Raw genomic sequence first — 26,813 nt, 5'->3', positions numbered from 1 at the left:
TCACCCATAAACCCCCCACAAACCTACCTCGCTACCCCGATGCATGTCACCCATAAACCCCCCACAAACCTACCTCGCTACCCCGATGCATGTCACCCATAAACCCCCCACAAACCTACCTCGCTACCCCAATGCATGTCACCCATAAACCCCCCACAAACCTACCTCGCTACCCCGATGCATGTCACCCATAAACCCCCCACAAACCTACCTCGCTACCCCGATGCATGTCACCCATAAACCCCCCACAAACCTACCTCGCTACCCCGATGCATGTCACCCATAAACCCCCCACAAACCTACCTCGCTACCCCGATGCATGTCACCCATAAACCCCCCACAAACCTACCTCGCTACCCCGATGCATGTCACCCATAAACCCCCCACAAACCTACCTCGCTACCCCGATGCATGTCACCCATAAACCCCCCACAAACCTACCTCGCTACCCCGATGCATGTCACCCATAAACCCCCCACAAACCTACCTCGCTACCCCGATGCATGTCACCCATAAACCCCCCACAAACCTACCTCGCTACCCCGATGCATATCACCCATAAACCCCCCACAAACCTACCTCGCTACCCCGATGCATGTCACCCATAAACCCCCCACAAACCTACCTCGCTACCCCGATGCATGTCACCCATAAACCCCCCACAAACCTACCTCGCTACCCCGATGCATGTCACCCATAAACCCCCCACAAACCTACCTCGCTACCCCGATGCATGTCACCCATAAACCCCCCACAAACCTACCTCGCTACCCCGATGCATGTCACCCACAAACCCCCCACAAACCTACCTCGCTACCCCGATGCATGTCACCCATAAACCCCCCACAAACCTACCTCGCTACCCCGATGCATGTCACCCATAAACCCCCCACAAACCTACCTCGCTACCCCGATGCATGTCACCCATAAACCCCCCACAAACCTACCTCGCTACCCCGATGCATGTCACCCATAAACCCCCCACAAACCTACCTCGCTACCCCGATGCATGTCACCCATAAACCCCCCACAAACCTACCTCGCTACCCCGATGCATGTCACCCATAAACCCCCCACAAACCTACCTCGCTACCCCGATGCATGTCACCCATAAACCCCCCACAAACCTACCTCGCTACCCCGATGCATGTCACCCATAAACCCCCCACAAACCTACCTCGCTACCCCGATGCATGTCACCCATAAACCCCCCACAAACCTACCTCGCTACCCCGATGCATGTCACCCATAAACCCCCCACAAACCTACCTCGCTACCCCGATGCATGTCACCCATAAACCCCCCACAAACCTACCTCGCTACCCCGATGCATGTCACCCAGATGCCAGATTGTGCAGGTTTACCCCAAACTGTCAGAATTGTAAGTTCCCGGCCTTGTCCTGATGGAAGGCCTACTTCCCACAGAGATCCAGGAGGACAAACCTCCGAGGTGCCGGACTGGAGACATCTACACAATGGGGCTGATCTACTAAAGGCAAACAGGCCATTCACGCTGCAAAGGAAATTGGGCTTTGTATGGGAGGAGCTGAAACTTCACTTTACAAAGAAGACCCAATCAGGGGCAAGGAAAATAAAATAAAAGCAGGTTGTTTGAATATGATTGGAGCAGACACCACATTCACTAAGCTGAGGGAGAGTGAAGAGTCAGCTGACCTCAGTGGGCGGAGCACCCCTTTAATCACAAAGAGGACCCTCAGACATTTTTGTAATGACTTCCCATAACTCCCTGCAGAATAGGATTCCAGCAATGGAAGCCAGGCAGCTTTTGCTGTTTCATACTGCTGGGTTTCTAACATGTTTCAGTTCCTGAGAGATGAAGGGGGAGGTGTTTAGAGACTGTAGGCTAGATGGGGCCGGAGGTGCTTAATTAAGGGCCACAGGAAAGACCTCATTAGGATGACAACGCTCATCTGTAGCCCAATGAGCAGCCTGGAGGTGGGGAGGTGACACAGGAAGCTGCTGAGGTGGCGGCACCCTCTGGTTACGCAGTGTGGCAGGCTGATTGGACCACCAGAATGATGACATAGCACTCGCCATGTAGGTACTTCAGTTGTGTACGGAGCTGTTTGGATGGAATTGGTCTAAAAGTCCAAGCAATTATTTCCCAGCTGAGGCCGTGATTGGCCATTTCTTCCACAATGACAGGTGCTCAGGCTAGGAGTGGCCCGGCTCGATCTGTGAACATGTTCTGCGGTTTGGGTGATGCTCTAAACAGGATGTGGTTTTGGAGACACTAGCTTGAGCTTCCTCTAAACCTTCGATCAGAACATTCACAGCAGAAATGGTGCAGGAGGAGTTAGTGCAACGCTCTTCACGTCAAGGCTGCTAATCATTTCTGTAACACAACTGCTTCCTCTACCAGACCACTTCCTTTACACATCAAATTTCTCTTCTAATCTGTACAAAGTCGGTGAGCTGCGCCCTGCCATCGCAGCGGGTGGAAGGTATGGGCCGCTCCCCGTGGGCTTGGTGACTCCAACTGAAGTCTGAACTCTGCCGCCATGTCCCGAGCCATGAAGGCCAAGCAGAAGGTGAAGAAGAAGACGGTGAAGGACAAAGTCTTTGGGTGTGATTTGGTGGAACATCTCCAACTCTCAGGCCAAGAAGGTAAGTCACAGTTATGTCAGCTGGAAATGGAAGAAGATGACTGAGGATGAGGATGAAGGGAAGAGTAAGGCTGGCGACTCATATTTCTACTGGATGGAGAAACCCATCCACTGGTCACCAGCCATCACATAATGACTTAAATACACCCAGACAACGCAGGCCCCAATCACTGAGAGCAGACATGACCCGAGAACCCAGACAACGCAGGCCCCAATCACTGAGAGAAGACATGACCCGAATACCCAGACAACACAGGCCCCAATCACTGGGAGCAGACATGACCCGAGAACCCAGACAACACAGGCCCCAATCACTGAGAGCAGACATGACCCGAGAACCCAGACAACACAGGCCCCAATCACTGAGAGCAGACATGACCCGAGCAGACATGACCCGAGAACCCAGACAACACAGGCCCCAATCACTGAGAGCAGACATGACCTGAGTACCCAGACAACACAGGCCCCAATCACTGGGAGCAGACATGACCCGAGAACCCAGACAACACAGGCCCCAATCACTGAGAGCAGACATGACCCGAGAACCCAGACAACACAGGCCCCAATCACTGAGAGCAGACATGACCCGAGCAGACATGACCCGAGAACCCAGACAACACAGGCCCCAATCACTGAGAGCAGACATGACCCGAGCAGACATGACCCGAGAACCCAGACAACACAGGCCCCAATCACTGGGAGCAGACATGACCCGAGAACCCAGACAACACAGGCCCCAATCACTGAGAGCAGACATGACCCGAGAACCCAGACAACACAGGCCCCAATCACTGAGAGCAGACATGACCCGAGCAGACATGACCCGAGAACCCAGACAACACAGGCCCCAATCACTGAGAGCAGACATGACCCGAGTACCCAGACAACACAGGCCCCAATCACTGGTAGTAGTCATGACCCGAGTACCCAGACAACGCAGTCCCCAATCACTGGGAGCAGACATGATCCGAGTACCCAGACAACACAGGCCCCAATCACTGGTAGTAGTCATGACCCGAGTACCCAGACAACGCAGGCCCCAATCACTGGGAGCAGACATGATCCGAGTACCCAGACAACGCAGACCCCAGTCACTGGGAGTAGGCATGATCCGAGTACCCAGACAACACAGGCCCCAATCACTGGAACGGCCAACAATGGGGTCATAGGGACCTGGAGGGTCCACCACTCAGCTCAAAGCCACTTGCAAGTGTAGGCACCATGATCACAGGAACCTGGAAGGGCAGACAGTGGGGTCAAAGGCACTTACAAGGGCAGGAACCTGGAAAGGGGAATACCTGGAACTGTAGATCATTATATGATGAGCACCTAGAAGGGACAGCATTGGATTCACAGGTCCCTGGAAGGGGCAGGATTGGGTTCACAGGTCCTTGGAAGGGGCAGGATTGGGTTCACAGGTCCTTGGAAGGGGCAGGATTGGGTTCACAGATCCTTGGAAGGGGCAGGTTTTGGTTCATAGGTCATTGTTAGGGGCAGGATTTTGTTCAAAGGTCCCTGGAAGGGGCAGGATTGGTTTCACAGGTCCTTGGAAGGGGCAGGATTGGGTTCAAAGGTCCTTGGAAGAGGCAGGATTGGGTTCACAGGTCCCTGGAAGGGGCAGGATTGGGTTCAAAGGTCCTTGGAAGAGGCAGGATTGGGTTCACAGGTCCTTGGAAGGGGCAGGATTGGGTTCACAGGTCCCTGGAAGGGGCAGGATTGGGTTCAAAGGTCCTTGGAAGAGGCAGGATTGGGTTCACAGGTCCTTGGAAGGGGCAGGATTGGGTTCACAGGTCATTGTTAGGGGCAGGATTGGGTTCACAGGTCCTTGGAAGAGGCAGGATTGGGTTCACAGGTCCTTGGAAGGGGCAGGATTGGGTTCACAGGTCCTTGGAAGGGGCAGGATTAGGTTCACAGGTCCTTGGAAGAGGCAGGAATGGGTTCACAGGTCCCTGGAAGGGGCAGGATTGGGTTCGCTGGTCCTTGGAAGGGGCAGGATTGGGTTCACAGGTCCCTGGAAGGGGCAGGATTGGGTTCACAGGTCATCGTTAGGGGCAGGATCGCGGGATTTCCACAGGTTACACCCAGTATATATTTTTCTGGCACTGACATGGTGCTGATCAGTTCCTCAGGTTCTGAAGAGCTGCACGGAATTCGTGGAAGAACATGGCATTGTGGACGGCATTTATCGGCTGTGTGGCATTTCCTCCAATGTACAGAAATTACGGTGAGTCCTGGGGATGGACACTGGTCATGTGACATGCGTTTTGGGTTTTACATCACATGACATCACGTGTTTTCCTACAGACAAGAATTTGACTTGGAGCGACCTCCGGATCTAAACAAGAGTCCCTACCTACAGGACGTCCACTGTGTCAGCTCCTTGTGCAAGGCTTACTTCAGAGAACTGCCCAACCCGCTGCTCACCTACCAACTCTATGACAAGTTTGCTGTGAGTATCCCCCCCTCCCCCTCCAATCTCCTACATCACTACAATGTTCAACCACCAGGTCCCCCAAGCATGGAAATACTCATCAGCTCCGGAATCTCTATGTCTTCCAGTGTCCTCACCTTCTAAATAGCCCTGAGTGAATGCCCCTGTTGTGTTCCCAGAAGTTAGCTCCACCCTATCTGAGCCTGCTATAGGCCCACCCACACACACACACTGGAGCACAGAATCATGTAACATAAGGCTGCAGCCCCGTAGCCCTCAATCTGGCCATCGTGGATTACATAACCTTTAAATGAAAGTGCATTGAATGGACTTCATGACTTTAGCACAGCTGCTGCATTTCCTGGATAACATCCACTAACATCAGCTGCTTTCAATTGAAATGATCCAAAACTAGAATGTGATTAGTTGTGACTTCCTATGGACTTCATCAGTAAAGATGGGAAGAGTTTGTGATTGACCAAAACTCAGAGGGGTAACATCCAATGAACAAGCAGATACTGACCACATTCACCAACATATGCAAATTCCTCTAGAAGCCAATTACTTGATCATGGACTCTGTGTAGAGGCTCCGACCTTCCGGAACAGGGTGTGGAGCTGGACAATCTACACCTACATCCTTCCCACTGCCTTCAGCCCACATGTTCAGTAATATAGACCAGTCTAGAGCCAGGGTTTCCAAACTGCCACCTGTGAGACATATCTGGCCCCCAACAAGATTTCATCTCCTCAATGTGCCCAGAGGGTTCCGGCCAGCAGAGGTGTCCTATGGTCTCTGCTTCACAACCACCTGCAGTCTCCAGCACTGGTTCCCCTGCTGCATTGTCATCAATGGGGACAGGGACCCTGATCTAAGAGAGAACCATTCATTTATAAAATGTATTTTTTTTTTAGCCAGCAAACATTTGTACTGAAACGTTTGAAGACCCCTGGCCTAGAGCAGCCATTCTGAGGGTTCCTCCAGAGGTTCTAGGGGCTTTCTTCTTCTCTCATCTGATAGTCCGAGGGCCAACAACTCTTAGTGGAGCCAGAGGCACAGTGCCAATGATCATCTCAGATGTCTCTAAGGCCTGGAAAACACTGTGAGGTTTTCTTCATTCAACCAGCGGGCCCAGATTTCTGCATCCAGATGAGCGGGGTGGACGAAGGCATCCTCACCACTTTGAGGACCATAAATGTAAAAGTCAGCTGGGATGTGACATAACCTGTAGTGTGATTTTAGATACAGTTTAATTCGATGCCGTCAAAGCATTAACCATAATACAGTAACCTCCTAATGCATTATCAATGGTAGAAAGATGGTCCCAGACAGGGGCGGACTGACCATTTGGAAACTTGGGCACTGCCCGAGGGCCCGGGGTCAGTAGGGGGCCCCATGAGATGCCCCTTGTACCTTTTTCATAGGCTTTTTTGAGTTTGGGCAAGGACACAGGGGCCCCATGATCTCCTATTGCCCAGGGGTCCCATGAGTTGTCAGTCCACCCCTGGTCCCAGATGAGAATGTGAGAGAACAGACCTGGAGACCAGAACTGACACTTAGGGGCCAATGACCTCCTCACATCCTTGTAGGTATAGATAATGAAAGTGAACGGTCACCTCCCTGAGTCTCAGAGGGCAGTCCTAGACGTTTCATCTACAAGTCCAGCCAGGGATGAGGCCAATACAGTGAGAAGGCCCCGAACTGTCTGTCTGCCACTGATTTATGTCAGAGATCAGAGGAATCTATTGGATCTCTCATAAAAACTAAAATACCAGTTACAGAGAGATGGAAAAATTCCTTCTGATCGTATACGGTTTGGGTACATATAAAATTGTAGCGTGTATAGAATTTATAAGAGATCCACAAAACGGTTATATGGCGCCTGATCACGACGGTCAAGAGGTGATTGGTCTTGTTGCAATTGGACTGACGCACTGGTGTCAGAAATCCGACCCAGCCATCAGAACCATTCATGGCCCATTTAACTCTGGTCCCTTCAAAATACAGAACCATCCTGTGGGCTGAGGAGGGAACACCCTTCAGGGATGATTGGCTGAGGGTTAGAGGCCCGCCCACATCCATATCTCAGATAAATGGAGGACCCTGAGATGTGGACGGGGTGATTCACATGGAGCCGGCCTGACTGGTGAATTGCAGTCGTTCTGACACGCTCCTGTCACACGACAAACCTCAGTACAGTTTATTTCTGTTTTTTATCCCTTTTAGTTTCATAACCAAACTGTGTATGTTCTTTGTTGTATTTTTGTAATTCTTTTTCTTTGTATATATTTTATGCTCCGCCCACTTTTGGGATATTAAATTATAAAATGAATAAGTGTTTTCTGCGTGCTAAGCTCAGACTCGTATCCCTGGAGAGTTTGTTGTATTGGAGGGTCTACGTTCATCACTAATCTGTATGTCATTGTACTGTGTGTTGGCAGATTGTAAGCTAACAGATCTGCCAGACGGAGATCTGTGGGTGTGTTGTGGCCTAGCAGACCAGTTAGTGGACACATCGCTAGGTGGTGGTAAGTTACCATGACTGGTGTGTCTGGTGTGTCTGGTGTGGACAGTGGAAGAGTGATGGACATGGGGGTTGTAGCTTGTAGGATAGCTGGAGGAATCCTGGAGGTGTGTACTAATTGCTGGACTGCTCCCCAACCCATAGAAGGCACCGGATTGGATGTAAGATTTGTATATGACTGAGAGTGCAGTCTCCCTGTACTGGTGGCCAGAGGTGGTGTGGGCTGTGGAAAGGGTATCACAGCCAGTCTTATGTGCTCAAAGTAAGCTCCTCCCCCACATTCCCTCCTACCCCAGTCAAGGGCCACGCACCCAGCTTAAAGGGTCCTTTGTCCCACTGACCTCTGATGAATAGATTTTAGCAGGGTTCCCTGAAGCCTGAACATTATTTCAAGGGTTCCTCCGGGGTAAGAAGGTTGAGAAAGGCTGATCTAGAGAAACTCTCCTGATAAAACCTCAAAGAGGGAAAAGAATAGGTGTCATCACATCACAGTAACAAAACATGTTTGTATCTCCTACTGAAGGACGCGGTGGCCATACAACTGGAAGAACAACGATTAATAAAGATCAGAGATGTGTTGAAGGAGCTTCCTCTTCCCCATTACAGGTACAGTCCCAGCCTTACCAGCACATTGTCTCTCTGACCTCCATCTTAAATCAAGGGAAATGTTCCACTATTAGGACGTGTCGTCCACATGTACAACATGCTCTTCAGTGCCTCATATGTGCAGCAACGTATGCATTAAAAATGATTGAAAAAGTCATTGTTGTCAGGAGGATCTGTTGCTATGTGAGCACATTGTCCAGGGGTGGCATTTGCCTGATCGGCTTTGGTTGGGTTGCTCCACTGATTATGATTGTTTTCAGAAGAACCCGCTAAACTGGCTCAATGTGGACTATAATGTCCTCTAAGATCCATCATCTGCATCAACCCTAATTCAGGGACTCGGGATCAGTCCTGAAAATATATTTTACAAACTAAACTTTTCAGTGAGATCTTGTCTATGTGATTGCTTCCTGCACCTTCCTCTTATTAAATACATTATTATGTGTATCTAACAGGACTCTGGAGTATCTCATGAAACACCTGATCCACGTGGCTTCCTTCAGCGCACAAACCAACATGCATGCCAGGAACCTGGCCATTGTGTGGGCACCGAATCTGCTGAGGTAAGAAGGATCATCAAGTCCACTTCTGTTATATGGCTCACCTTTCATGGTCAGGTCCCCCATCCATAGAGGTTGTTCCTCCACCAGCTCTACACTCAGGAATTGTTTCCATGCACTAATTCTAGAAAGATAAAGAATGGAAACAAAGGTCATCAGTCATGGATCAAATCGTTTGCACTTGGCTTCTAACAGAGCAATGTTTTTCCTGAGATCATACAGAATTGGACCGATTCCTCTAATGATTGGCATTTCTGTGCAGGTCCAGGGACATCGAATCATCTGGGTTTAATGGCACCGCAGCATTCATGGAGGTCCGAGTCCAGTCTATTGTGGTGGAATTTATTCTGACCCACGTGGAGCAGTTATTTGGAAATGGGTCAGCAGACGGTGAGTATATAGGTGGTAATGGCATTGTTCAGTATTTGAATTATTCACTAATGATGTGAGAATATTCATTCAGAAGCCTCTAGATCGGGATGTCCAGCCCATGGGTGGCCCAAGACGGCTATGAATGCAGCCCAAAATCATAAATTACTCAATAAGTTGATTTTTTTTTGGACTTTTTTGTAAAAATGTGTTTACACTTAATGAACACATTCAGCCAAAAAAAAATTGATGGTGTCTCTTTTCTGGACTTTTATAAGTTTTATCTTCCCAAAGAAAAATCTGCCACCCTTCACAATCGCTCCTCATTCATGTCATCAGCTTTTAAGCATCAATATTTGTGAGGATGAAGAACACGAAGGGCAAAGTTAGAGCCAAACTATCTGAGGAGCACCTTGTGAATTCATTGAGAATTGCTCCCCCATCCATCCAACCAGATATTGATGTGTTGGTTATTGTCAGACATCGCATTAGTTTTATGTTCCCTCTTTTACTTTCATAATAAAAAATATTACAAAAAAAATGCAGTTTTATTCCTCAGATACAGTAGGTCCATTATATCAGTGATCGGTACATTGTGATCTGCTCATCAGCTCTCATTGTTAGTGTGTTCTATGCGTGGCTCAAGATAATTCCTCATCTTCCACCGGGGCCCAGGAAGGTTGGAAGGTTCGGATTGTCTCCCTCCCGGCCCCGTGCTCCCCACTATCATGTGCAGTGATACATTTTATGTTTGTTAACAGGAAACCTGAACAGTCCTTCAGCTATGAACTGGGCAACGTGTGTTCCTGAGGACTATTATCGCTCTTTGTCATACAACCTACCAAGCATGTTGAACCACGGTGATGGTCCTCCACAGATACGACCGTACCACACAATCATAGAGTTCTCAGATCATAAGTAAGTCATCATATCAAATCTCTGACTAGGGTCTCTGTAAGCATAATCCACTCCTCAATGTATTCCTTCAACATACAGTCCTACTGGTGACCAGGTGCTGCTCCCATCCCCAGGTGAGGCACGTGTTCTCGGTGATATCTACGAGATGTAAATCGCTCTACGGGATAGAAATTAAGGGGTGTTACCCCAATACACATATATGGATGGTAATTCTGTGGATTAAATGTTGTGTGGACTGTAAGGCTCTGGTGCATTGTGTATATGCTTGGCATCTAAAGGAAGGTCCAGGAACTTGCTTGTCCATCAAATCATATAATCTACATCTAACCAAAGTAAGATGGCTGCAGCCATATATCTGGGCAACCAGCCTCAACATGGCACTTAGCAACCAGAACTACCACACTTAGGTGTGCTTACCCTGGAAAGCTCCTTGACAATCAGGTCAACAGCAACGATGTAGAGAGTGCTGGCCATTCCTGATACATGTATGTCTCTTGGGAAGTACCGGGGTTCCTCAAGTCCCACTGCCAAGAATCTCAAGGGTTTGTTACTGTCTCCTTGACTCCAACTTCAACAGACATCACTACTTACACCACCAGGGCGTTCATTAATTTCCTGAAGACCAGCGGTATAATTACTACGAGGCATACAAGGCGTCTGTCTAGGGTGGCAATTTCCCCGGAAGAAGGGAGACTAGTGGAAGGGATGGGGACCAGGTCAGCTATGTCATGAGATCTGGAGGAGGTAGTGATGGAGGGCGCGGGGATGGCTGCTCCTTTCATTGCGGATGTTAAGGTTAGTCGGGTGGATTGGGTGGTCATGGTAGGAGGAGTGTGTGAGGGGGAAGGGGGTGGATGGGATGGGCTATAGTGGCAACAGTGGGGGGGTGCCCGATTGTAGTGTTGTCTAGGGCAGCACAGGAACTAAATACACCACTGCTCAGGCCTACATCTTAAGGAATCACAGAAGGTGTGCACACGATTCTCTCACATGTACATGGTTTTCCGGGGCCACTGGAAATCAACATTTTGCCTATGTCAAGCAAACTACCTACCTACTCCACCCTGAGGTGTCTATAGCACCACCCAGCACTCGCTCTGACCACCACATTCATACTTTACCACAACATTGACGTAGTAATGACTTCATTCACCTGTTTGCAGGAGGAAGGGCTCCTTAAAGGCCAAGAAATGGAAATCCATCTTCAACCTCGGCCGATCCAATAATGACTCCAAGCGCAAGTCAACAAAGCAGGATGAGAAAGGTTTGGCTCCTCCCTCTTTGCATTACTTATCATACATTTGCTTTCTACATGAGGTAGAGATGAGGAATTGTAGGAAATGCTCTGATTTGATGAATATAAGATTTATGAAATAAAAGCATAAAGATCTCCACTCAAATAACAAAGAAATAGCAGAACCCCGAATGTAATATTATACAAACACAGACCTGTCTCCCCCAGATACCGACTCTTCATTCATAGATTGTACTAAAGTCCCCCCCCCACCAGGAAATCCTATTACAGAGAGCAATGGGACACCTACAACACCGTCCCTCAACAGTGCCACCCCAAGACGTATCTCCTTCATCAAGGAAACATTTGGCCGATTGTTGCCGTATATAATCCATCCAAACTCCTGTCCTACCACCTACCCCACCAGTCTAGACCCCTGTGCCACCAAATCTAACACCTACCCCTAACACCTACCCCACCAGTCTAGACCCCTGTGCTACCAAATCTAACACCTACCCCACCAGTCTAGACCCCTGTGCCACCAAATCTAACACCTCCCCCACCAGTCTAGACCCCTGTGCCACCAGATGTAACACCTACCCCACCAGTCTAGACCCCTGTGCTACCAAATCTAACACCTACCCCACCAGTCTAGACCCCTGTGCCACCAAATCTAACACTAACACCTACCCCACCAGTCTAGACCCCTGTGCCACCAAATCTAACACCTACCCCACCAGTCTAGACCCCTGTGCCACCAGATGTAACACCTACCCCACCAGTCTAGACCCCTGTGCCACCAGATGTAACACCTACCCCACCAGTCTAGACCCCTGTGCTACCAAATCTAACACCTACCCCACCAGTCTAGACCCCTGTGCCACCAAATCTAACACTAACACCTACCCCACCAGTCTAGACCCCTGTGCCACCAAATCTAACACCTACCCCACCAGTCTAGACCCCTGTGCCACCAGATGTAACACCTACCCCACCAGTCTAGACCCCTGTGCCACCAGATGTAACACCTACCCCACCAGTCTAGACCCCTGTGCCACCAAATCTAACACCTACCCCACCAGTCTAGACCCCTGTGCCACCAAATCTAACACCTACCCCACCAGTCTAGACCCCTGTGCCACCAAATCTAACACCTACCCCACCAGTCTAGACCCCTGTGCCACCAAATCTAACACCTACCCCACCAGTCTAGACCCCTGTGCCACCAAATCTAACACCTACCCCACCAGTCTAGACCCCTGTGCCACCAAATCTAACACCTACCCCACCAGTCTAGACTCCTGTGCCACCAAATCTAACACCTACCCCACCAGTCTAGACCCCTGTGCCACCAAATCTAAAACCTACCCCACCAGTCTAGACCCCTGTGCCACCAAATCTAACACTAACACCTACCCCACCAGTCTAGACTCCTGTGCTACCAAATCTAACACCTACCCCACCAGTCTAGACCCCTGTGCCACCAAATCTAACACCTACCCCACCAGTCTAGACCCCTGTGCCACCAAATCTAACACTAACACCTACCCCACCAGTCTAGACCCCTGTGCCACCAAATCTAACACTAACACCTACCCCACCAGTCTAGATCCGTGTGCCACCAGATGTAACACCTACCCCACCAGTCTAGATCCCTGTGCCACCAGATGTAACACCTACCCCACCAGTCTAGACCCCTGTGCCACCAGATGTAACACCTACCCCACCAGGCTGGACTCCTGTGCCACCAAATCTAACATCTACCCCACCAGTCTAGACCCCTGTGCCCCCAAATCTAACACTTAACACCTACCCCACCAGTCTAGACCCCTGTGCTACCAAATCTAACACTAACACCTACCCCACCAGTCTAGACCCCTGTGCCACCAAATGTAACACCTACCCCACCAGGCTGGTCTCCTGTGCCACCAAATCTAACACCTACCCCAACAGGCTGGAGCCTGTGCCACCAAAACTAACACCTACCCCACCAGTTTAGACCCCTGTGCCACCAAATCTAACACCTACCCCACCAGTCTAGACCCCTGTGCCACCAAAACTAACACCTACCCCACCAGTCTAAACCCCTGTGCCACCAAATCTAACACTTAACACCTACCCCACCAGTCTAGACCCCTGTGCCACCAAATTTAACACTAACACCTACCCCACCAGTCTAGACCCCTGTGCCACCAAATCTAACACTAACACCTACCCCACCAGTCTAGACCCCTGTGCCACCAAAACTACACTAATACCTACCCCTCCTGTCTAGACCCCTGTGCCACCAAATGTAACACCTACTCCTCCAGGCTGGACTCCTGTGCCACCAAATCTAACACCTACCCCACCAGTCTAGACTCCTGTGCCACCAAAACTAACACCTACCCTACCAGTCTAGACCCCTGTGCCACCAAATCTAACACCTACTCCACCAGTCTAGACCCCTGTGCCACCAAATGTAACATCTACCCCACCAGGCTGGACTCCTGTGCCACCAAATCTAACACCTACCCCACCAGTCTAGATCCCTGTGCCATCAAACCTAACACCTACCCCACCAGTCTATACCCCTGTGCCACCAAACCTAACACCTACCCACCAGGCTGGACCCCTGTGCCACTAACTCTAACACCTACCCCACCAGGCTAGACCCCTGTGACACCAAATATAACACCTACCCCACCAGGCTGGACCCCTGTGCCACCAATTCTAACACCTACCCCACCAGGCTAGACCCCTGTGCCACCAATTCTAACACCTACCCCACCAGGCTGGACCCCTGTGCCACCAATTCTAACACCTACCCCACCAGGCTGGACCCCTGTGCCACCAATTCTAACACCTACCCCACCAGGCTAGACCCCTGTGCCACCCAATGTAACACCTACCTCACCAGCCTAGACCCCTGTGCCACCCAATGTAACACCTATCCCACCAGCCTAGACTCCTGCGTCATTGCGTCATCAAACTTAACACCTATTCGACCAGTTCAGAGCCCTGTGCCATCATCTCTAGTGCCTACCCCACCTCCTAAACCAATCCCAACTCCAAATACCCTGTGCTCCTGTCCCAACATCTTTAACTCCAATGTCACTTACATCATTTACATTTATGAAGATCTCTATGCCACCAACAGCAGCCTGAAGTCCCTGATACAGCAAACTAAACATACTTTCTACAAGTTCAAACTCCTATGCCATCAACCTAAACACCATTTTCAGTACCCTAGACACCTATCCTACCAATCCCCAAAACTCTTCCTCCAGCCTGGACTCCCCCGTACACCAACTTAAACACTTATCCCACCAGCCTGGGCTCCTGCTCCACCAATCCTAACATGTCTCCCATAGGCCCAGAAACCACACCCTCTTACGGGCTGCTAGTACACCAATCTTAACACCCCATCAACTAGCCTAGAAGCCCGTTTAACTAACTCAGCCACCTCTGCCATCAGCTGAAGACTTTTCTCAATGATCTGCTATCATAACAAGGTAAAGGAGAACCTTCCTTGATGGAGGGACCTACCTAAGAAGTTCCCCCAGTTCTCCACTAGCAGCTCAAACAATGTTGACACTTTCAGAGATTCATCTTGAAGGAATGGCCGCTGCCATGGAAAATGAGGTCTTCTTCACAAGTATCCAATTCGTGAAAGAATCAAGATGTGTTGCCATACAACTACTCCATATACCATGAAGGTAGAATAGCCTCTGCAAGCATTGGCAGCCGTGGAAGGAGATATGGCGATTTCTCAGCTGTCATCAGCAAAAGTTTGGACAATGAAGTAGCCCTCCAGGTGCTGCGGAACTACAAATTCCATGAGCCATTGCAAGGCTGACAGTTACAAGCATGACTCCCAAAGGCAGAGGCATTAGGGGACTTGTAGTTCCGCAACAGCTGGAGGGCCACAGGTTGAGCACCCATGCTCTACAAGTTCAGATACTGCCTCACTGCCCTGTGAACCCTTTACATACTGTAGCGCCCTCCTGTGGACATTCTAAAAAGTTAAAATACTGCTCCCTTTTCTGGACCCTCTACAAAGTTTGAATATTGCAGCACGCCCTTGTGAAGACTATAAACTTTGGATGCTGTACCGCCCCCCCCCCCCCCCCCCCATGGGTCCTCCACAAAGTTTTTGTACTGTAGTGCCCCCTCCTGTGGACCCTCTACGTTGGATACTGTAGCACCCTCCTGTGGACTCTCAAAAAGGTAAACATGACACAGTTGTGTCCATCAGTAACTACTAAGCAAGCAGATTAGTGCTCCGAGCCCCTGTTAGTAGAGTGTTTCCCTCACTAACAGATGCTTTTAAGATCCTGTCATTAGCTGCTCTCTAAATTATATTTTAAAATGCTTTTTCTAGATGAAAAGTCCGATAAAATTAACCTGCGGCCAGCAAAAAGCATGGATTCCCTCAGCTCTGTCCCGTACACAGCAGATGGTGAGTACAGGAACAAATGTTTCAGCTATAGTTAGGGTCTGGTGGGATATGTTGGGGTCTAGTAGGATAAATTGAGGTCTGGTGGGATAAGTTGAGATCTGGTGGGATAGGTTGGGGTCTGGTGGGATAGGTTGGGGTCTGGTGGGATAGGTTGGGGTCTGGTGGGATAAGTTGAGATCTTATGAGTTAAATTGGGGTCTGGTGAGATAAGTTGGGGTCTGATGGAACAAACTGAGGTGTGCTGGGATAAGCTGGGGTCTGGTGGGATATGTTGGAGTCTGGTGGGATAGGCTGGGGTCTGGTGGGATATGTTGGAGTCTGGTGGGATAAGTTGGGGTGTGGCGGGATAGGTTTCGGGTCTGGTGGAATAAGTTGGGGTGTGGTGGGATAAGTTGGGGTCTGGTGGGATAAGTTGGGGTCCGGTGGGATAGGTTGGGGTCTGGTGGGATAAGCTGGGATCTGGTGGGATAGGTTGGGGTCTAGTGGGATAGGTTGGGGTCTGGTGGGATAAGTTGAGGTCTGGTGGGATAAGCTGGGATCTGGTGGGATAGGTTGGGGTCTGGTGTTATAAGTTGGGGTGTGGTGGGATAAGTTGGGGTGTGGGGGGATAAGTTGAGGTCTGGTGGGATAAGCTGGGATCTGGTGGGATAGGTTGGGGTCTAGTGGGATAGGTTGGGGTTTGGAGGGATAAGTTGAGGTCTGGTGGGATAAGTTGAGGTCTGGTGGGATAAGCTGGGATCTGGTGGGATAGGTTGGGGTCTAGTGGGATAGGTTGGGGTTTGGAGGGATAAGTTGAGGTCTGGTGGGATAAGTTGAGGTCTGGTGGGATAAGCTGGGATCTGGTGGGATAAGTTAAGGTCTGGTGGGATAAGCTGGGATCTGGAGGAATAAGTTGAGGTTTGGTGGGATAAGGTGGGGTGTGGTGGGATAAGTTAAGGTCTGGTGGGATAAGCTGGGATCTGGTGGGATAGGTTGGGGTCTGGTGGGATAAATTGGGGTGTGGTGGGATAAGTTGGGGTGTGGGGGGATAAGTTGAGGTCTGGTGGGATAAGTTGAGGTCTGGTGGGATAGGTTGGGGTCTAGTGGGATAGGTTGGGGTCTGGTGGGTTAAGTTGGAGTGTGGCGGTGTAAGTTGGGGTCTGGTGGGATAAGTTACCTGTTGTTTTTGTATTCCTTTGGAGACCCCATGCAAAAGATTGCTCCCACAATTCTCTGCTCATTTCCCACCCAACCTGTAGTCTCCTCTTCCTGCTTTAACATGGCATCCCCTCACAATGGCGGTGATCTGTGAACAGATGTGTGCACAGAGATCTCGCAAGGAATGGAACATCTCTTGAGGGTTTTTATTAGACAGGCATGTAAGCATCAGCTTACTGAAATAATCAGTATATGTTCAATTGCTCATTATATTCTCAGCCTCAGCTTCCAACTTTGCAGCACCACACAATGGTTGTGCCTTACTGCTCTCAATACAAGTCTAGGAGGTCAACCTGCTGAAAACAATGCACTTCCCATGTGACTGATATCTCATCTCAGCTGTTGTAGTGTATGTCAGGACAAACATGCGGTACATCTCTGTGATACCTTCATGAATCCCTCCCACTCTCCTCATCTCCACATCATGTAGACTAACTCTTCTGTAGTCCAAGAAAACACCTAGGAGGGAAAACACCTAGGAGGGCTGAAGACCATTTTTGGGGTTTACCCGTTTAAAGTAAATCTTTCCTGATAGAAATATGACAACTGATCTCATCCTGCAAAATGCTGGTTGCCTGGCTGTAATCCCGATCCTTTGCACGTCAGCCAAGCAGCCAGAATTTTCACCAATGGCAGCCCTCACATTTCTTAACCTAAAGGGTTCCTGTGAGCATGAAGCAAGGCGACAACATTGAGCCAGTGACTCCTCCCCCCATCGACTAATCTACAAATCTTTACTTGCAATACAATAACAGAAACATAAAAGATGTGAAAATCACACAAGTTAGTGAAAAGTAATCTCCCACCCCCACTGTGCCCCCCCCCCCCCCATGGCACCCCAATATTTAAATTTACCCTTAACACCTCCCAGATCACATGACATCAATATAAGTGATCATGGAAAAAACATTCCTCACCCAGATGGAGGAGAAAAGGTTGTTCACCTCCCAAGAAACTCCAAAAACGGAAATCTGAGTTTTGGCTGACCCAACATAGCCAACAGCTGCATGTTACTACATCTCTGCAAATGTTTACCAATCCTTTCAATGCTTCTTTTTATTCACAGCTACTGATTTGGAGCAGCGAGGTCTGACAAGAAGGTCAGCCAAACATCAGGTTCTTCTTCGACGAGAAAGTCTCGGGGCCGAGTCCAAGAAAGACGATGCTGGTTATGACTTTTCAGATGCAAGCGAGCAGGCTCAGCCCACAGAAACCAATGATGGAGATGATGAGGAAGAAGGCCAGGCAAAATCAGAGCCAACAACACCAAAACCAGGAAGGGCTTCCATGGTGACAAATCCACAGGGCCGGTCACCCAAGACCAACCGTAACCGAGCAGAGAAATGTGTGGGGGTCCACATCTCTGGACCATTCTCCGTAACACTGCCTTTTCACATCACATCAAACCTTTCCCGGCTGACTAGAGGGATGGAGTGCCCAAGTCTCAGCTACTCTGTCCTCCACAGGAGCTCCGAGAGGCTCTTCTCCCCAGAAGGACTTCTCCACATGGGCGGCAGTGGCACTGACAAAGTCAGACTCACCATGGTGTCTCACATTGACAAGGAGAACAGCGAGCCAATAGGTGACCTTATCTTCTGATACCTTATTAATACAGCCTCAGCTATGTTATTAAGGATGTGTCCTCAACAACTCCCTAGAGTCAGGGCCAGGCCGAGGGGTAGGCAGAAGAGATGTCCACCTTGGGCGCTTCAGCAGGGATGGGGGGGGGGGCAAAGATGAGAGAAGGTACAACCTATATACTGAGGCCTTTTTGCCTTGAGTGCTGAAGGGCTTTCTTCCGGCACTACTTAGAGTAGAGGGAAGTAGGAGTGTTTTTAAATGGGAATAAATCTGACTTTTTTTAAATGAAACATTTTATAAGATTACCATATTTTTGTAAATATATTCAATTGTAAGCTTTGTAGATTGGCTGCTAGACACAGGGTAGTTTATGTGCGATTATTCCTAACCTTTGCTTCATATCGGTTGGGATAGGATATCAGTGACACGGTAGTGCATTGTTTTCAGCAGGGCGAAGGTAACAGGAGGGATAAGGTAAGGGGAGGGATAAGGTAAGGGGAGGGTTAAGGTAAGGGGAGGGATAACGTTAGGGGAGGGATAAGGTTAGGGGAGGGTTAAGGTAAGGGGAGGGATAACGTTAGGGGAGGGATAACGTTAGGGGAGGGATAAGGTTAGGGTTAAGGTAAGGGGAGGGATAACGTTAGGGGAGGGATAAGGTTAGGGGAGGGTTAAGGTAAGGGGAGGGATAAAGTTAGGGGAGGGATAACGTTAGGGGAGGGATAAGGTTAGGGTTAAGGTAAGGGGAGGGATAACGTTAGGGGAGGGTTATGGTAAGGGGAGGGATAAGAATAGGCTGGAGGGATACGGTTAGGTTGGAGGGTGAAGGTAAGGGGAGGGATAAGGTTAGGCTGGAGGGTGAAGGTAAGGGGAGGGATGAGGTTAGGCTGGAGGGTGAAGGTAAGGGGAGGGATAAGGTTAGGCTGGAGGGTGAAGGTAAGGGGAGGGATAAGGTTAGGCTGGAGGGTGAAGGTAAGGGGAGGGATGAGGTTAGGCTGGAGGGTGAAGGTAAGGGGAGGGATAAGGTTAGGCTGGAGGGTGAAGGTAAGGGGAGGGATAAGGTTAGGCTGGAGGGTGAAGGTAAGGGGAGGGATACGGTTAGGTTGGAGGGTGAAGGTAAGGGGAGGGATAAGGTTAGGTTGGAGGGTGAAGGTTGGGTTGGAGGGTGAAGGTTAGGTTGAAGGGTGAAAGTTGGGTTGGAGGGTGAAGGTTAGGTTGGAGGGTGAAGGTTGGGTTGGAGGGTGAAGGTTAGGTTGAAGTGTGAAGGTTGGGTTGGAGGGTGAAGGTTGGGTTGGAGGGTGAAGGTTAGGTTGGAGGGTGAAGGTTGGGTTGGAGGGTGAAGGTTGGGTTGGGGGGTGAAGGTTAGGTTGGAGGGTGAAGGTTGGGTTGGAGGGTGAAGGTTGGGTTGGGGGGTGAAGGTTGGGTTGGAGGGTGAAGGTTAGGTTGAAGGGTGAAGGTTGGGTTGGAGGGTGAAGGTTAGGTTGGAGGGTGAAGGTTGGGTTGGAGGGTGAAGGTTAGGTTGGAGGGTGAAGGTTGGGTTGGAGGGTGAAGGTTGGGTTGGGGGGTGAAGGTTAGGTTGGAGGGTGAAGGTTGGGTTGGAGGGTGAAGGTTGGGTTGGGGGGTGAAGGTTGGGTTGGGGGGTGAAGGTTAGGTTGGAGGGTGAAGGTTAGGTTGGAGGGTGAAGGTTGGGTTGGAGAAGGTTAGGTTGGAGGGTGAAGGTTAGGTTGGAGGGTGAAGGTTAGGTTGGAGGGTGAAGGTTGGGTTGGAGGGTGAAGGTTAGGTTGGAGGGTGAAGGTTGGGTTGGACGGTGAAGGTTGGGTTGGAGGGTGAAGGTTAGGTTGGAGGGTGAAGGTTGGGTTGGAGGGTGAAGGTTGGGTTGGAGGGTGAAGGTTAGGTTGGAGGGTGAAGGTTGGGTTGGACGGTGAAGGTTGGGTTGGAGGGTGAAGGTTAGGTTGGAGGGTGAAGGTTGGGTTGGAGGGTGAAGGTTGGGTTGGAGGGTGAAGGTTAGGTTGGAGGGTGAAGGTTGGGTTGGAGGGTGAAGGTTGGGTTGGAGGGTGAAGGTTGGGTTGGAGGGTGAAGGTTAGGTTGGAGGGTGAAGGTTGGGTTGGAGGGTGAAGGTTAGGTTTGAGGGTGAAGGTTAGGTTGGAGGGTGAAGGTTGGGTTGGAGGGTGAAGGTTGGGTTGGAGGGTGAAGGTTAGGTTGGAGGGTGAAGGTTGGGTTGGACGGTGAAGGTTGGGTTGGAGGGTGAAGGTTAGGTTGGAGGGTGAAGGTTGGGTTGGAGGGTGAAGGTTGGGTTGGAGGGTGAAGGTTAGGTTGGAGGGTGAAGGTTGGGTTGGAGGGTGAAGGTTAGGTTGGAGGGTGAAGGTTGGGTTGGAGGGTGAAGGTTGGGTTGGACGGTGAAGGTTGGGTTGGAGGGTGAAGGTTGGGTTGGAGGGTGAAGGTTAGGTTGGAGGGTGAAGGTTGGGTTGGACGGTGAAGGTTGGGTTGGAGGGTGAAGGTTGGGTTGGAGGGTGAAGGTTAGGTTGGAGGGTGAAGGTTGGGTTGGAGGGTGAAGGTTAGGTTGGAGGGTGAAGGTTGGGTTGGAGGGTGAAGGTTGGGTTGGACGGTGAAGGTTAGGTTTGAGGGTGAAGGTTAGGTTGGAGGGTGAAGGTTGGGTTGGAGGGTGAAGGTTGGGTTGGAGGGTGAAGGTTAGGTTGGAGGGTGAAGGTTGGGTTGGACGGTGAAGGTTGGGTTGGAGGGTGAAGGTTAGGTTGGAGGGTGAAGGTTGGGTTGGAGGGTGAAGGTTGGGTTGGAGGGTGAAGGTTAGGTTGGAGGGTGAAGGTTGGGTTGGAGGGTGAAGGTTAGGTTGGAGGGTGAAGGTTGGGTTGGACGGTGAAGGTTGGGTTGGAGGGTGAAGGTTAGGTTGGAGGGTGAAGGTTGGGTTGGAGGGTGAAGGTTGGGTTGGACGGTGAAGGTTGGGTTGGAGGGATAAGATTAGGGATATGATAATGATAAGTGTAGGGTTAGGGGAGAGTTGGATAAAGAGAATTTCAAACAACTGATGATGTCATTTTCACAGTTTCCTGTGCAGAATCCACAATAAAAGAAGAGAGAGAACAGAAAACAGAGACACATCGACTCTCACTGGAGGTCCAAGACACCTTCTCATTCCTGGACAGCCAAGACATAAATCTTGAGGAGACTAGATCTGTCTGTAAAGCTGCGGAGGAGAAAACCACCAAGAGAATAGCAGAATGCTCTGCGGAGGAGAAACCCACCAAGAGAATAGCAGAATGCTCTGCGGAGGAGAAACCCACAGAGAGAATAGCGGAATGCTCTGCGGAGGAGAAACCCACAGAGAGAATAGCGGAATGCTCTGCGGAGGAGAAACCCACCAAGGGAATAGCAGAATGCTCTGCGGAGGAGAAACCTACAGAGAGAATAGCAGAATGCTCTGCGGAGGAGAAACCCACAGAGAGAATAGCGGAATGCTCTGCAGAGGAGAAACCCACAGTGAGAATAGCGGAATGCTCTGCGGAGGAGAAACCCACAGAGAGAATAGCAGAGTTCTCAGTGGACAGTGAAATGCTGCAATATGACCTTCAACACAACATCCAGGTAAGTGCTAGCCATAGCAAGGGGAAGTGCTAGCTCTGCTGTTCAGACCACCAGCAAGGACATTGGAGTCCTAGACTCCGGACTCTGTCCTAGCCTACAACTACGAAGATTTCCCTTGTAGATCATTTGACTCTCAGAGCCGGACAAGGAAGAGTTCTAAATAGAATAAGTAGCTCTAACAATTGAAATGTCCACGCTGCCACAGTCTCTTTATACTATGCGTCTACCCATGTCATCTATATTCATGGATTATTGATCACAAAGACCTTGACTTGTGACAGGACATGTTCCTCATAGTCCCCGCCCTCATTTCCACCTCATTCTTCCACTGGAACACAATGTCACTGTGCTGCTGCGGATCACCTTGACATATGGTGCAGTGACTGTGTCCATACCAAACCGTAAATGAGTGCTGGACTAAGATGGCGGAACCCGTGGAGATATGGAGATTTAAGTGCTAGCGGTATCCAAGCCGGTATTTTATCAGATAAATATATTTCTTTAATAATGATGGTTAACGGGACAAAGGGGCAGAAATGTTCCGGTATATCATAGAGAAGAGACATTGTGATATCACTGCCCCCCTAGTCAGAGTAAAGGGGCTTAGATGACACTTTAATAAATCATGGTCTGTGAACATATTCCTTGGAGGATGGTCATTCCTAATTTATATCCTTTCTTGTCATTCAGATGGAGGAGTTTTCTGTAGAGCCGCCCCAGGATGATCCCTGCACAGAAGATGAGTCGGATCAGATGTACTTCACTCCGGCGGGTTGCTTGGACAGCGAGGACCCATCGCGGGACTGGCATGACAGCTTAGAAGATGTTTATCTCAGTGCCTACGATGACCTGAGCCCCTTACCTGAGGAATCTAATGATCATCATGAGCTAGAGGAGGGGGACATTGTGCCTAAAGACAATGAACAAACCAAAAGGCACAAAGAGAATAAAAGGATGGAGGACGAAACCTCTGATGGACCTCCTGACACAACCACAGATGGTCAGGAAGAAGCTCTATGTGATATCCAAAAACCAGACATGGTTGATGGATCAAACAATAGCCAGAGAGATAGTGAGAATCAGTGTCGTCCACAATGTCATCTGTTGAATGGAGCTACATCAGAGGTCATCTGTTCTATTGAAGAATCAGGCTGCTGCACAGAAAAAGATGGCATAGCTTGTGTTCATGAAGACAATACAGGTAAGGAGACAGCCGAAAACTCTGATTCTGGAGACATAACTCCTGGTGTCAATCTGGAGGACAAAGACAATGTAGAGGAGAAGGCCCATGTGGAAATCCCTCTCTCTCTCAATCTACAAGATGGTGCAATTTCCAGAAAGGATGATATTCTGGAGTTAGAAGAAACGTTAATAAATCTATGTTCTCTGAATTTACTGATCCCTGAATATGATGACAAGGACATTCTACTACTGGTAGAGTCTAATAACAAAGCCTTGGATTGCCCAGAACAGCATGAGCTTGATCTAAGCAGCCAGGAAGTGCTACCGATGAATCATCCTTCCATAATGAACTTGGATCAGGCAGACGTACGGGATCCTCTACATGACGGAGATGTCCCTCTGATACATGGGTTTACATCAAAGAACTTGGACTCTCCTAAACTTCATGACAAAGATGATATTTCGCTGGAAGAAAACATGGAATGCCATTCTGAGACAGTCCGGCTTTGCCTAGAATGTGCTGAAGATACGAATATTGTAGAGGATAATATGACCCACAAGACTCCTGAGAATAGGGAAGAACCTCAGTGCTGTCTATCAGACACCCCCATGCATGACAATCCTCTTCCAACAGCTGATAATACAATAAACATGACAGAAAATATTACTTTGCCGGAAATTCTCTCTTTGCTGAACTGCCTGGAGACAGATGAAGAACAACATCAGGAAAATGAAGCAAGTCCTTGGAAAGTGCACAGATCCATTATTGGGAACCAGCTGCAGGACACTGAAAACTCACAATATGACCTCCACACACCCCATGAAATGATACAAAAAGATGGTCTACCCGACACAGTAACTATGACCCTACAGATAGATAATCAGGGTTCGAGTACTCCCCATGATGGTTCCCAGCTACTGAACAGCCAAATCTGTTCCTCCAAGGACCAGCAAAAATCAAACTCAACCAAGTCTCCAGCCAGATCAGAAAACACAGGAGATTCCAGCATGAACAAAGATGGAAGTGTAACCATGAAACTGGCTTTCACCCCAAATAGGGTGCAGCAAGTCAAATCTGTGCCAGTGGTGCCACCAAAGCCCCAGTTTGCCAAGCTGCCCCCAGCTCTTAAGAGTAAATTACATCCTAGTTCCTTACTATCCACACCCAGAGATACACTCAAGTCTCCAAAACCAGACAAAGCTGTTGGCTCAGAGCCTGTAGAATTTGGAAGTGACTGCACCCCAAAAAGAAGATCCAGCTGGAGGAACGCCACCAGTTTGTCCTTTGATACGGCAATGGCTCTAGCCAAAGAACGTCAGCAGTCCCAAAACCCTGTGAGGCGCATGCAAACGTATTGCATTGGAGATTCTTATGATGTCACGGACTCAAAGTTGGAAAACTCATCCAACTTTCCCAAGTTTACCATAAAGCCAGCCAGCAGCAGAACACACCGACCACTTAGTTGTATGTCTTCTGCTGAGGCAGAATTTAGAGGAAATACCTTCTTCCAAGAAGATCCGAACACTCTGTCCATACACGGAGCCCAATCTCAGTTCCAGCAAGAAGCCGAAGTCTACACTAAGGAAGCTCCCCAGAGGAAACGCCTTAGTATGCCAAGGATAGGCCAACAGTCCACCGACGATGTCCACATACATGTGGCTTATCAGCAACGGCGGTCCCTGCTCTGAATATCATGTGACGGCTGCCATCCAATGAGCCATTTGCTGCAATCCGAAGGGAAGGAATGCTCTGTAATGAGAGGGTTGTGTGGTGGTGATGGAGGCTGGGAATTCCTTATTATTCTGTTTATTTTACCTCCCTGGACTGTATATATCTTCCATCATCCGATATGTTACCCATAAATGTACATTCGGTAAAGGAACATCCCCTTCACACTGTGGTATACTATGCAGAACACATGGATGAGTATGGCTCATGGGACCATCTACAAGTGGCCAGAGCCTGAACACGCATGACAACTAGCCATATTGTAGATCCGAAAACAATTGAATGTCAATGTGAGTAAATCTGCCGATCTGTACAATAATAAACGTGTGGAGTCACCTGTCTGTCCGAGCCGAGTATGTGTATACTATATATACCCCCCGTGTACCCTATATGTGTATACTATATATACCCCCCGTGTACCCTATATGTGTATACTATATATACCCCCGTGTATCCTATATGTGTATACTATATATACCCCCCGTGTACCCTATATGTGTATACTATATATACCCCCGTGTACCCTATATGTGTATACTATATATACCCCCGTGTACCCTATATGTGTATACTATATATACCCCCGTGTATCCTATATGTGTATACTATATATACCCCCCGTGTACCCTATATGTGTATACTATATATACCCCCCGTGTACCCTATATGTGTATACTATATATACCCCCCGTGTACCCTATATGTGTATACTATATATACCCCCGTGTACCCTATATGTGTATACTATATATACCCCCCGTGTACCCTATATGTGTATACTATATATACCCCCATGTACCCTATATGTGTATACTATATATACCCCCCGTGTACCCTATATGTGTATACTATATATACCCCCCGTGTACCCTATATGTGTATACTATACAGTTGCAAGAAAATGTATGTGAACCCCTTGGGAGTACGTGGAGTTTTGCATGAATTGGGCATAAAATGTGCTCTGAACGTCATCTAAGTCACAACAATAGAAGAACACAGTCTGCTGAACATAATACTACACAAACATTAGATGTTGCCATGGTTTCATTGCACATAACATGTAAACATTCACAGTGCAGGGAGGAAAAAGTATGTGAACCTTTGGACTTAATAACTGGTTGACCCTCCTTTGGCAGCAATAACCTCAACCAAACGTTTCCTGTAGTTGCAGATCAGACCTGCACAACGATCTGGAGTCATTTTGGACCACTCCTCTTCACAAAACTGTTTCAGTGTAGCAATATTCTTGGGATGTCTGGTGTGAATCGCTCTCTTAAGGTCATGCCACAGCATTTCAATGGGGTTGAGGTCAGGACTCTGACTGGGCCACTCCAGAAGGTGTATTCTGTGCTGTTGCAGCCATTGTTTTGTTGAATTACTTGTATGCTTTGGGTCATCATTGTCCTGTTGCATCACCCATCCTCTGCGGAGCTTCAGTTGGCGGACAGATGGTCGTACGTTTTCCTGCAAAATGTCTTGATAAACTCTGGAATTCATTTTCCCATCAATGACAACAATCCGTCCAGCCCTGAGGCAGCAAAGCAGCCCCAAACCATGATGCTCCCTCCGCCATGTTTCACAGTGGGGATGAGGTTTTGATGTTGGTGTGCTGTGCCTTTTTTTCTCCACACATAGTGTTGTGTGTTCTTCCCAAACAACTCAATCTTGGTGTCATCTGTCCACAGTATATTCTGCCAGTAGTGCTGTGGAACATCCAGGTGCTCTTTTGCAAACTTCAAACGTGCTGCAATATTCTTTTTGGCCAGCAATGGCTTCCTCCGTGGTGTCCTCCCATGTACTCCATTCTTGTTTAATGTTTT

General features: G+C 49.1%; 1 protein-coding gene across 1 annotated transcript; it reads left to right on the top strand.

Moving 5' to 3' along the window:
* Positions 1–2,336: 2,336 nt before the first annotated feature.
* ARHGAP30 (Rho GTPase activating protein 30) lies at positions 2,337–25,334 on the top strand. Its single transcript, XM_089662357.1, has 12 exons — positions 2,337–2,628; positions 4,749–4,851; positions 4,932–5,076; positions 8,106–8,188; positions 8,644–8,751; positions 9,011–9,138; positions 9,879–10,035; positions 11,199–11,299; positions 15,633–15,710; positions 17,974–18,489; positions 21,544–22,082; positions 22,773–25,334. The coding sequence occupies exons 1-12, from the start codon at positions 2,523–2,525 to the stop codon at positions 24,951–24,953; spliced, it is 4,245 nt and encodes a 1,414-aa protein (XP_089518483.1). The 5' UTR covers positions 2,337–2,522; the 3' UTR covers positions 24,954–25,334.
* Positions 25,335–26,813: the final 1,479 nt, after the last annotated feature.

This window comes from Staurois parvus, unplaced genomic scaffold (assembly GCF_062004578.1).
Source record: "Staurois parvus isolate SC_StPar_1 unplaced genomic scaffold, SC_StPar_1.0 ptg001459l, whole genome shotgun sequence".
NCBI classification, from domain to species: Eukaryota; Metazoa; Chordata; class Amphibia; order Anura; family Ranidae; genus Staurois; species Staurois parvus.
The sequence above is the reverse complement of the archived record's forward strand: the minus strand, read 5'-3'. Positions and strand labels throughout refer to the sequence as shown.

Bases quoted from the DNA above. Each gene is read 5' to 3' on its own strand.
- ARHGAP30 (XM_089662357.1), top strand. From the start codon at position 2,523: ATGTCCCGAGCCATGAAGGCCAAGCAGAAGGTGAAGAAGAAGACGGTG. The intron at 18,490-21,543 runs GTGACCTTATCT...TCATTTTCACAG, and splicing joins GGAGAACAGCGAGCCAATAG to TTTCCTGTGCAGAATCCACA. The intron at 22,083-22,772 runs GTAAGTGCTAGC...CTTGTCATTCAG, and splicing joins ACCTTCAACACAACATCCAG to ATGGAGGAGTTTTCTGTAGA.